The following is a 12,928-nucleotide window of genomic DNA, read 5'->3' as shown; positions in this document are numbered from 1 at the left end:
TACAACCTTAGAAAAAACACCCCTTAGATATTAGAACTCATAACACATTTAGAGAATTTTGTGTTTACGTTTTGAGGGTTCTTTGTTTTCGGGTTTTCAAGGTTTAGTTTTTATCTCCATCTTTTGCACTCTTTGTTCTTTTGCCATTATAGTAAAATTATCTTTACCTGTGTTTTTTTATCTTCTTTGAAGGGGTTTTTCCACGTTAAATTTATGTTAAATTTCTCAACTTATTCCGCTATTTTTTTTTACTTGTTGCTTAATCGGGTCGATCCTAACATTACTAATTTGGTTAAAAATTAACAATACTCCATTTCCAAAAAGCCATATATGTTGCACAAAATTCAAGTTGGCTTTGAAAGATTGGTAAAATTGTGAAATATTTTCAATATTCTTATGCATCATGCGGAAATATAAGAGCATGCCCTTTTGTTCAGCCATGAAGACATGCATAAAAGTTTGAATAAAACATGTTGGAAACAGGAGTTATGATAAACAAATACAAAGGATCTGATATAAAAACATGATGCCAATTTTTGCCCCTTTTCTTTTACAGGATTTTCCTATAACTGTTCAAATTATAGTTTTCCACACCAAATGAAACATTAATTTAGTAACACCTACTAATACAAACTCGGATGTTACATGGTTTTTAACAAGCAAAGTGCAACTCTGTACCTCATCTTCCGCCTGATAACTCAACTGCATCCTGGTTATACATGGAATCTTCTCCCCATTCGAACCTCCTTTGCATTCTTTCGTACTCTTGCCTACGCATGACTTCAACGTGCTGCCATTCTTCCCACCTCTCTGCCAGCCCCTCTCCTTCCAACATCCTCACTACCTCCGACATTGCCGGACGGTCCTCTGGTGAAGATTGGGTACAAAGCAGTGCAACTTGGATCATTGCCTCTACCTCTTGCATGATGTAATTTTTATTAAGATTACGATCAACAATAGCATCGAGCATTTTCTCCCTTTCCAGCTTCTTGACCTTCATGATAAATGAGTATGGAATCCAGTGAACAAAACCAAAAAAGATGTTAGACTTGAATGATACAACATAAGAAACAGTAAGCACTCCACATATCAATCGCACAATTTTCAAAAGTAGCATAAAGATTCTCCTTCATTATTTCAGACCAATGTAACAGGAAGTAGATAAGGCAAGCAAATACATACCATTGTCCTACATTACTCGATTAATATAGATTATGACTAGGATTCAGTAGACATTTGAAAAGTGCAACAAAACTAATTAAATTCCATCGCAACAAAAAAACGAGACCTCCCATACAGTTTAACACTAATTAGATTGAACCACCAACCTCAACATCCTTTTGTGAATGCATGTCCATACCAAAATGTAATGCTAAATCAGCTTTGATGGAATTAGGCACGGATGAGAATTAATTAACTAATGTAAAAACCAAGCTAAAGTTGCATCCTCATAAGATATACATGATGATATGGTTAACTAAGGCATCTGCAACTCCAAATAAACACTAGAAGCATTCTAATGAGAGTCAATTACGAAAAACTGACATTCACAACTGAAAGGGTCAGATGGCTGCAATATTTTACATTATGTTTGTTTAGACTTACCCTTGAAAAAGTGTACCAAATCAAGCACGTAAAGAAATAGGAGAAAGACACGTGTACAAAATCCAAGATAGTAATAAATTGGGTTTATCTTACATGATCAAGCAGCAAAACATCATCTTCGTCCTCCAAGCGTGAAAAATCAATTGCACGTTGACCTGTTACAAGCTCTAGAAGCATAATCCCGTAACCAAAAACATCTGTCCTTTCTGATGACTTTCCGGTGGACAAGTACTCTGGTGCTATGTGGCCCATCGTCCCACGAACTTGAGTTGTAACATTTGTCCGCCTTACATCGACTAACTTCGCAAGTCCAAAGTCACCAACAACTGCTTCAAAGTCTTCATCCAATAAAACATTAGCTGCCTTCACATCCCGATGAATGATCTTAGGATTGCAATGTTCGTGAAGGTATTCCAGCCCACGTGCTGCACCTAGTGCTATTCTTTTTCTTGTAGGCCAAGCTAAAACAGGTTCACCAGGTTTGAGTTCTGCAGCAGTTCCAGATAATAGTCGTACGTTATTCGAAGGCCCCTATAACCAAATGCTTTAAAAAGAAATTAAATAAAAATAGCTCAATGATTGTAGAAATTTTCGAAAATGACAAAAACATGTCCGTGAGATTTACATATGCCATCAAGGGTTCATACTAAAAATTCACATTAGAAGCTCATTACTTTGTGGCCAAAAGAAAAGGTATCTCAACATTTAGTGAAAGGTTTGTTTTAAGAAAGATACACTGCGTTTAGAAACTCAATATCAAGAATTTAAATAAGTAATAGAAGTCATGCCAAATAAAATTCTCACAGAGTACCTCGAAGACGATAGGCCACACTTAAATTCTGCATAAATGGATAAACCAAAAGGCGTTCTGTCGGTGTTGTGCAAAAGCCAATCAACCGTAAGAGATTCCTGTGAACAGCTACGCTTATCATCTCAACTTCACGTTGAAAAGCTGCATCTCCTCCCGGACTTTCAAAATCAGTTAATCTCTTAACTGCAACTTTTGTGTTATCAGAAAGCACACCTTTATAAACCTTTCCGAAACCTCCCTGTCCAAGGATATTCTTTTCACTGAAGTTATCAGTAGCCAACTGCAATTCCCTCCAAGCAAACCTTTTCAATTGACCAAAAGCAATTCTTCGGTCAACTTCACCTGATCATGCAGGTTTAAGGAGTTTCAGAACAAAACTATAAGCATATAATGTACAATGCCAAAAGATGAAAAGTTATTCATAAGCACATATATAGCTTTCCTAGAACAGCAAACTTGATCAGTTCTGATAGATGAACATCTGAATGAAAACATGAAATTCAGCCAAGTAAATAGCTCAGACTGTCATGTCCACATACTGATCTAAGATTAATCCTTTCATATAATTTCACTGGCCTAAAACCTGAGGTAGATTAACAAAACCTTGAGCTGGAGTATAAATCACCCTATGGACGAAGAAACTGTTTGATCACCCAGAACAGAGACAAGACTTAAAAAGAAATACAAAATGTGAAGAGAGAAAATTTAAAATAGACAAAAAACCATCAGCCACCAGTTTTCATTCAGAAGTATTGAAGGTAGTGGTAACCTGCAACATCTACAAACACTTCGCCCTTGTAGCGTTTATGCCTACATCTGAACAGGAAAAACAGCAAGCTACCACAAAGCAGAATTATAAATCCCACAACAATTCCAATAATAATTCCAACCTTTGGATTCCGCGAAGAACCTGGAATCAAAGAGATAGCAGGTCAAATTATGGTGTGAATAAATACGGTGGCTTTGAAACCATTGAACATCGTAAAACAATGTAATTCAGTCAAAATAATTAATCCAACAACCTGAACCATTTCCGCTTGACACACAACTGTGAGAAAAATTTTTACCACAATTTAACTTGTTTCCTGTAAAACTGAAATAAAAACAAAGTTATGTCATCTTAAGTTCATTGAGATAAATATTTGTGACTGGTGTGTGCACACATACTGTTGAAGATAGGGAAAAAGGAGATAAATATACAGAAATAAAATGACTGAATCATTAACAATATTTGTAACTCTTTTTTATTAAAATAAGAAATGAAACAAACTAATCAAAGTTAGCCGTACTTGTAAATTGCAATGCGGAACAAATGCTCAGGAACTTGACCACTAAGATCATTTGAATCAAGTCGACTGCAGAAACAAGTTCAACCATGCCATCAGTAACTTTAAAAAGTATAAAGAGAATTAATTCCTCATATTTGTTCAAGTCTAAAACTTTAAAAACTGGAAACTCATGAACTGATTCACTTGAAACAAAAGGTTTATTCAATTAAATGCTACTTTCCAACATGTTCAGTTACCATTTGTGACCCGATACTTACAGATTGATCAACTTTGGAAGATCTGAAATTGATCCAGGGACAGTCCCACTAAGATTGTTCTTACTCAGTATCCTGCTTGAGCAAAAGAAAGAATGCCTTCAAATGAATAAATGCAATATAATGGAAAATATATATATATATATATGCAAATAAAACCCTTAAATATAATAGAAATTGTATTACTTACAGGAATTGAAGATTTTTAAGATTACCAAGGGAAGAGGGTATTTCTCCACTTAAACGATTATTTTCCAAATCCAAGTTGGTCAAGCTAGACAAGTTCCCCAACTCTTTTGGTATCTCACCAGTTATACCACATCCTTTCAAAGTGCTGCATGATAAACACGCACACAACACAAATATATTAACACAAAAGATTCACCCCAAGGCTATAATGGATCATACACTTGAGTAATCAATTCAACAATGTTGACCAAATATGAAATTGGAAATAACAGGAACTTGTAATTTCAGTCTATGCTTTAATTAGTGATAATATATGATCCTAACATTTTACTACATGGATTTTCTAATAATACAAAGATACAAAACAATATACACGCAGCTTGCATCAAAGCCAATCCTTGACTGTTCAACTCCATGCTGAGTGCCTCGGCAAATGGGCCAGGTAAAATGGACCAATTGTGACTTGACACCGAACACTTGTAGACAGGATATGAAGCACCTGATGAGACCGACACAAGATTGGGTAGGGAGAAATTCATGCCAAAATACTCAAATGAAGATGGCAAGATGCATTAATCTCACATCAGATGATAAACTGAAGATCTTTGGCAAATAAGCGGGTGCTCGCAATACAGAAATGTTGCATTGCATCAGTAGCTTCAGCAGCAAAGTCTGCACGGTAAGGCCGTAAATGGTCTCCTATGGAATCGGAAATCATAGGTGGAAACCTGTCCCTTCCACTTGATACCAATGTTCATTTTTAAGTTTCATTAAGCTATTTACTGTTCTAAGAATTTTCATTTTATAAAAATATCCAAATTATTTCACCAGGGAATGAGAACTTTCAGCCCCGTAACAAAAGAACGTAACAAAAGAACATAGATCATATAATGCGGTACAAAATAAATCAATAAGGAGTATGGAACATGACGTAATCATGATTATAAGTAAGGTTCACATACTGTTAACAAGGATTTTTTGTTCTCAATCCTAAGAAATTAGTGATAAGGGCCTTTTACGTTAACTTCAGCTTCTTATTGATGTAGCCTTAGCAATTAAGGGATTTGAATGTGGAATTTGGCAGAAACATCTCAGAATTTTCCTTTTATTTTTCCTAATAACTATCCTGCTTTCTAGAGCTGCCTTTTGATGCCTCTACTCAAGGAATCCACAGAACTAACAAATTAAACGACAGAATGAATCTAGTTTAACCCTAAAGCAGATAAAAGATTGTCATAATAGAAATGATTTTTTATCACTATTAGCTAAGATAACACGCATCCATTATTTAGAAATCATGAAAAATAGCCTTGGTAAAATTCTACACATGAAGAACATATATTATTGAAATCTACTGCTTGACTGAAGAACTCCATACGTACAGTGATGAAAGAGTACTCAGAACTCCTATTTTAGGAGACAAGGTGCCAGAAAAGTTCATGGATGGCAATGTCCTGAAAGCACAATGACAATATAAGTACAAATGTAAGAAGTAGAAAAACTAAATAATACTCTTTGAACAACTAAATCATGTATTATGTTTCATAGTCGGGAAAAAAATAAAGTACACTGATTACTTACACAGAAATAACATTATAACTAGAATCACACATAACATATGACCAAGTGCAAGGGTTAACTTGATCTTGATTCCAATCTGCCAATTGAGTGGGTGAAGCTTGGAGCGAACTCCTCAATGTAAATAAAGCATCTCCTGAAACAGATGATTTGGATATTTATAATCCAGTTAAGCAAACAAATAACCCCTCCGGCAAACCCAAACCTAAAGGGTTAGTACCTAAAATCCATAGAAGTATGAAATTAAATATGGTTATAAAGGAATTTCATCTCAGTATACCACACAAACATGCACTCATACATGGAACTCCATATGCCTCTATATAGAAGCCAGGTTATGCACCACATGATCTTATCAATTATCATCACCATTATTTAGACAAAAATCAGCCCAAGTTCCGCAAGAAATCTCAAACTCAACCCAGCCATATTTCAGTCAAGGAAATAAAGTGTCAAATAGTTTGATCAAAAACATATATAAGCAGCCAAGTCTAGAGGCCTCAATTAGTCAAATCTGACTGATAACAGTTGATGGACAATACGGATGTAGGTCTCATTGAGCAAGAAGAAATGATTCAGGGATCTTATTGTGTTCCGTTTGAGCTAATTGTCTGAATAGTATCTTCCCTTCACATCTAAATACTTTAGCATGAATAAAGACTCAAAACTCCAAGGTATATAGTGTTATGAGAAAATTAACTAGATCATAAAAACTCCAAATTATTTATTGTTAAGAAAATTTTAATTAGATCATGACTTGAGTGGACACACATGCGCACAAATGCATATTTTGGGCAATGTCTACGATCAAATTTAACACACTAAGTGAAATCCTCAAAATAATTTACTTTGGAAACTTCAGGACTAAATGTTTGATGAAAAAATGTGAAACAAAAATAACTATGTACCTTGTAAATCAGCTGATACAAAAGAGAGCAAGTAAGTGAATATAAGAATTCCAAGAAGAAATTCCATCTTCAGCAACGTCAACCCCAATGATCAACGCAACGAAATACAAAATCTTTTATGAGCATACAAATGACTTCCATCTCTGCAAAAAAATTGTAAATACAAGGCACATAACACAATTAGCAAATCCAGTCAGCTGTTTCTTCAAACCTTGACTTTCCTAAAGTGCCCAAATCGAACACATTATCCTACATCTGAAAACAGGTTTCAGAATAAGTACAAGCAAATACTAGCATGCTCATTCCCACTCACACATGAATCAGAGCATCATAGGAAATAATATCAATATTCTAAAGACAGAAAGCAAAAGAAAAAACTCCAATACTAACAATTTCGTTTAAGGACAACAGCCACCTCTTGTTCTCTTGACTCTCATCAAGAATTTTCAGCATGGCAGGCAATTCTCTTCTTTTTGGTTCATTACCAACATTTCAGTAACATTTTTTATAAAATTTCACAACCATCATTTTTATTAAGTTCTAGGTTTGGTGAACAAAAACTTTATAATGAAAAAAATATCTTAGAACTTTTGACTTTGTCTCACAGAGCACTTCCTTTTTGGTAGTATGGAGGGTATGAAACTAAAAAGAATCCAACAGGAAACAAGTGAGGATAAAATGATTCACACAGAACTAGACATGAACAGGTTAATAACCCAATGTGTAGGTTCCCAAAAGACCATGAAAAATTACTCTCGCAAGCAAGTAAAGTGTCTTTTTCTTGCATGCTAAAATTCTTTTATTTGATTCAAAATGCATGAAAAGGAAAAATCAATATTAGGCTAGACTCTAGAGACAGCTGAGGAGAAAATTAGAAAGAATCTTCACATAATTTCAAGAATGGTGAAATAGAACATAATGTCAATAAAACTGTAAATTCATCTAAACCTGGTTTTACAAATAAATGCAGAACTACCCCAGGACAATTCCAATTCAAACAATAAAAAATAATAAACAAATGGTTAAGAAAGCAGTCAAAGCACAGCCAATTTCTTCACATAACTGAAAGAAAATGAATAGAGGAATTCAACAATAGAGTTACAAGTTTCAAAACCCAACATCAGAAAAATAATAATAACAATAATAATTTAACCAAAAATCCAGACAGGAAAGCAATAAGAAGTCAGTCAGTAAACAAAACCCAAATCTTAGAATCTCGAAAAAAAAAAACTACACCTTGGGTAGGACATAGGAAGAATATAACTTACCTTAAGAAAGGAATCAGATTGGAAAAGATAAAAAGATGGGTACTTCCATTTCTTATAGATGATGAGATTTGAAAGTCAGAATCAAACTTTGATTCTCGTGAATTAAAAGGAATCAACTTGCTTAGTGAAAGGAAAGATACTATATTTGTTTTGAGTTATTCTTTAAAGAGAATGACAAGATTTGTCTTTTTGCTCTTTGCTCTTCTCCAATCTCCTCTCAGTGTTCTTCTTCCCTTTAAGCCTTATTATTCTATTGATTTTTTACTTTGGGTGGGATATACAGACTTCCAAAAAGAAACTCTGCAATAATTACTCTTTCTCTTTCCTCTCAAGGTGACTTTGAATTGACTACGAAGGAGTGAAATACAATGTGCAGCTACATGGTTACTGCTGCTTCAACCATGTCTGCTGCTTCAACCATGTTGGAAAAACGACATCATTTATTAATAAAACAGATGACAGCAAACTTCAAACAGCACATGCTTAGATTGCCTAAAAACAGGGTTGGAACCGCCGCCAGATTATCATTTTGTCTACTCAATATTTTAAAATCCTTAAAATGAATGCATATCACTTTTGAGAGGAATAAAAAAAAAATCATCCATTTTAAAACATAATATGATTTATTGGTGGTATTCATTTTTTAAGAATAATTTAAATTCGACTGAAAATTAATATCTCATTTATTTTGAAAATATTATAATGATTAAAAATTTTAATAAGAGTCTGTGCATTGTATGGTGATCAATTAAAATTTAAAGAGAAAGAAAAATTACTGTTGAATAATTAATGGATAATGATAAACAGGCTCTTTTTAATAAAAAAAAATATTTTTACTTCTGTTTTCGTCAGACCAAGAGAAAGAATGTCTCTTCGATTTAAAATAAAATAAATTTATTGTTTAACTTTTTTCACATTTTCAATTTTCATCAAATAATGAAACTGATAATTATTTACCATTCTAATTCCACAAAAAGTTATTACAGATGTTTTAATTAATATTTAAAATATTAATGGTTTTTCTTTTATTCTCAAATTATTGTCATCTTCTGTGCAAAGAAAACCGGAAGAGAGAGACCCAAGACAATGGGGAAATTTGGATGTTTGTCATCTTCACTTAATTTTTGAAAACTATCAATTTTTTTTAAAGAATTATTAGATTAGGCTATTTTTTATCATTGGAGAAAACGCTTATAATTATCAAGGGCCTCCTAATATTTAATAAGTCACGAAAATTTATCTATTTAAGGTGGCTTCTAAAACTCGCTAACTCAGTTGAAGGTCTGTCGTGTTGGCGACGTTGTACTAAGAGATGTGTTGGATGACAGAATCACAAAAAATCAAAATTGGTGATTGCATGCTACTACTACAATTATGGGTGTAGTACCGGTTGCTATTTTTACACCCTTGAGCGAACTACCCTTATACATTCTCACTTGTAACAAAGTAAAATTCTTTAGATAATATATTTATTATAATTAAATTTTTAAATTTTAAATTATTGCGTTAACATATTATTTCAATACGTGAAACCATGGGCCGAGTTACATGGGACTATCGAATAAGCTTCGAGATATACCGCTTCTGTTAGACCAATGATCGAAAACGGAGGTATATATTTTTTAAAATTTGAATTATATAATATTAATGTAGTTAATTTAAAAATTAGTAGTTTATATATAACTAAAAATTTTATTATTTTAATATAGTTTAAATAGACGTCATGCTCCGATCTGACAATTCAAGAATGCATCTCGTCTGAATTCTTGGTGAATCCCAACATCTAGCACGTGAAGGTGTAATTGGTCGTGTATGCTACTGTGGAGATGCACGAGTCGGATAAAGTATTGCAGCAATTCAAGTTTAGGTAAATGATTCCACCAACACCCCAAGATATTAAAGATCTACATCATATCAACTTGCGAGGGAGAACAAATTAGCATTGGCCTACATTCCACGAGAAATATATCAACATTTGGAACAATAGGTACGAGTTTTTACCTACTTACGAGGCACTTTTCGCTCTAAATTTAGCCTACTATCCGGAGTACATGTCATGGTTTAGGATCCATGACAAGCCATATCTACCTGCAGAAGAGGCGAGGGGCAGGCAACTACATATGAAGAGGCCAGGTTTTGCTTTTGGACCTTTATCCCTGACATATTGCTTGCCAATGTCATTGACGTTTCAAACGACGACGATGCCGACAACAATGTATAGGTCATCTATGTTTGGGGCACCGATCGAAAGTCCGATCATTATGTCATCGATGTACGAGACACAATATAGTTATACCCTTACACTGATAGTGTCACAAACACCTTTTAGATCATTGTTCTACCAAGTTATACCTGATTTGGCACACATTCTAATCAGGGATTAGATTGATTTATTTATTTTGCTTCTTATGTAAAATTTTAAATGAATATGAAATGTTTTTATTGTATTGATGTTGTACATTCTTATGTTTTTGAATTAATATCATTTTTGCATCAAAATTGGTTGTCATTGTCATTTCATATTATTAAATCAAGTCTGCACGGGAACAATGAAATAGAGTTGTATATTTTATTAATTTGTGTGTTATAATAAAAATGTGTTTACAAATTACAACAAAATTTTAGTATGAATGAAAAAATAAACAAATAGATTGTAGTTTAAAAAATAATAAATAGGTTAAAATTTTAATAAATCTATTAATAGGGTATTGTCCTTATGTCATCCTGTTAATGTGGACATGACAGCATTGTATGCCTTAGGTTCCTACATCACTAGCAAAACCTCGGTTGGTTTGCCTTCTCTCGCATATCCATGTTGCTGTGTATCTAAGTCGATGTCAATCGACCTTTTAGTTTACGACACAATGATCTATTGGGTAACAACTTGAATGGAACGCTTGATACCAGCGGCCACATATGTTCAATTAGGACCGGTGGGAATAAGTTTCTTCACACGTTATACATGTGTTCTAGTTTGTACACTTCATTCATAAAGCTCATGTGATCCAAACGATGATTGTTACATATTGCAATTGCATAAGCACATGGAAAATGAAGTGTATCAAATCTCCCATAGTCTTAGGTCCGTTCTCTCAAGTGTACACGATATGCTCCCTTAACAACACCTTGGTTCGGTCTACCGAACTTTATAACCTGAAGCAATAGGCCTTCGGACGAGTGACACACTGGATGCATACAATTCACTTGTGTTGTAGCCTTCCCAATTTCTTTCATTATGTCCTCGCTCTAGACTTGGCCACCCTTCATCTATCCAACATATTTTTCTGCTCGCTTTGGAAAAAGTTTAGCCAAACGGAAATATGTTTCTTTAACAACCGAGGATATCGAAAAATAACGTGTTCCCTTCAATAGGGAATTGATGTATTCCGCCAGGTTTATCGTCATTTGTCCATATTGTAGACCCCTATCATACGATTGTGTCCACCGATTAAAGGTATGTCAGAGAGGTACCCCGCCCCGACACCGTTAATTGCCTATAATTTTTCCAACATTTCATGGAAATGATGTTTTATGAACTTGTACCCTGTCAAGAAAAGTGAATAGTTAATCTAATATGCCCAACATCTGTTAATCGGTTAAATATCAAACAATTGAAATAGTAGTAAATACATACCCATGTTGTTCACTTATGCACACTGAGCTACGGAATCGTGTTGTCTATGGTAGTTCTCTGCAACATGTCTTAAATAATACCTATGGTGTATGCGGTCCCAAAGGCTTTTTTGTCAGAGATGACGTATATATCGGGTTGGGGGAAAACATGCCTCCTCAACCTAGACAGGAAGAAATCCCAATCTTCTGTTGACTCTCCCGGCGTTATTGTAAAGGCAATTGGCAGGATTTTTTTATAGCCATCTTGTGGCACAACCAACAATAACCGATGGGTATATCTACCGTAGATAAAGGTGTCGTCGGTTTGTACCAATGGTTTATAGTACTAAAATGTTTGTCAACATTGATTAAAATTCCAGGAAAAACAATGGAATACTCGACATCCATGGAACAACTGATCGTTTTAGTACGCAAACATCATTTCTAGATCGGTTAAACAATTTGGAACGTACCTCTCCAATACCTGACAACACTACCATAAATCGGTGTACAACATGTCCCACCAATTATACATATTCTCCAATGCCTTCTACTTTGCAATCCATGCCTTGTGGTACGATGACATGTAATCGAACTGGATACAGATATTTTCAATTAAAATCTACTTGATGCCATTCTCATGTAAGTGTTCCTAGCATTGAACATTAGTTGATCGAACTATAAATCAAAACCATTAACTAAGTGTCGTGTAGGGGTTCGGTATTTTGTGTTACCACCAAACCTTAACTATTTAGAGTTCTGCCTGTCGCGGTTGAAATCTATGGTTGAAATAGATGAGTATTTTCCTATTGATGAATCTGAGATATCATAATGGAAACTTTCTAACAAAACGGTGAACCCATCGCAAAACTATGTCGTTGGACTTTCGACTTATTCTTACGTTTCGACCCTTTGAACTGGAACATATGTCGACCTTTGAGGGCCTTCATCTTTCCTTGAAAACTTCACATATAACTCGAGAAATGGTGATCCATTTTCAATATGTGTCTGCACCATCGTCTCCAACTCCTTCGCGCCTATGATATCAAAAGTGTCATATCTAACGGGGTTGACCGAAGCACAAAATTGATATTTAAGTAACGATACTCTCATATGGTTAGATCCGAAAAATTTTTTCTTAATTCTTCCATGCAGCTCCATCAATTGTATATTTGGGTTAAAAGCCAACCCCGTTGTGTTCTCTGATAAAAAAACAATCCCATTCTCGGTGTCACGCACTTCACAATCATAATAAATAATAGCATTAATTCATCCATTCATTTTCAACAAAATAACATGTTCCACATGCTCGAAACAAAAACATTATGCAAAAAAATAATGTTGTAATTAAATAGGAACAATAAAAATCGATTCTTACTTGATGCAAACTGCGTAGTAGCTGCCTTATATGCGA

General features: G+C 34.4%; 1 protein-coding gene across 1 annotated transcript; it reads right to left on the bottom strand.

The window, feature by feature from the left end:
• Positions 1-486: 486 nt before the first annotated feature.
• LOC108469955 (probable LRR receptor-like serine/threonine-protein kinase At5g10290) lies at positions 487-8,548 on the bottom strand. The gene is made up of 12 exons (XM_017771089.2): positions 7,903-8,548; positions 6,635-6,777; positions 5,730-5,862; positions 5,531-5,602; positions 4,150-4,293; positions 3,963-4,034; positions 3,706-3,771; positions 3,439-3,509; positions 3,186-3,326; positions 2,417-2,758; positions 1,699-2,093; positions 487-994 (listed from the first exon to the last, which is right to left on the bottom strand). Exons 2-12 carry the CDS (start codon positions 6,699-6,701, stop codon positions 680-682), a joined length of 1,818 nt encoding a protein of 605 aa, XP_017626578.1. The 5' UTR covers positions 6,702-6,777; positions 7,903-8,548; the 3' UTR covers positions 487-679.
• Positions 8,549-12,928: the final 4,380 nt, after the last annotated feature.

The sequence above is a fragment of the Gossypium arboreum genome, chromosome 11 (genome assembly GCF_025698485.1).
Source record: "Gossypium arboreum isolate Shixiya-1 chromosome 11, ASM2569848v2, whole genome shotgun sequence".
NCBI lineage: Eukaryota > Viridiplantae > Streptophyta > Magnoliopsida > Malvales > Malvaceae > Gossypium > Gossypium arboreum.
This window is presented reverse-complemented; position numbering and strand designations above follow the sequence as displayed.

What these genes read in the sequence shown, in the direction of transcription:
- LOC108469955 (XM_017771089.2), bottom strand. Translation starts at nt 6,701, where the DNA reads ATGGAATTTCTTCTTGGAATTCTTATATTCACTTACTTGCTCTCTTTT. An exon ending in CTTAAAAATCTTCAATTCCT is followed by an intron (nt 4,035 to 4,149) that starts GTAAGTAATACA and finishes TTGCTCAAGCAG; the next exon opens with GATACTGAGTAAGAACAATC. An exon ending in ATGTTTTGCTGCTTGATCAT is followed by an intron (nt 995 to 1,698) that starts GTAAGATAAACC and finishes TTTATCATGAAG; the next exon opens with GTCAAGAAGCTGGAAAGGGA.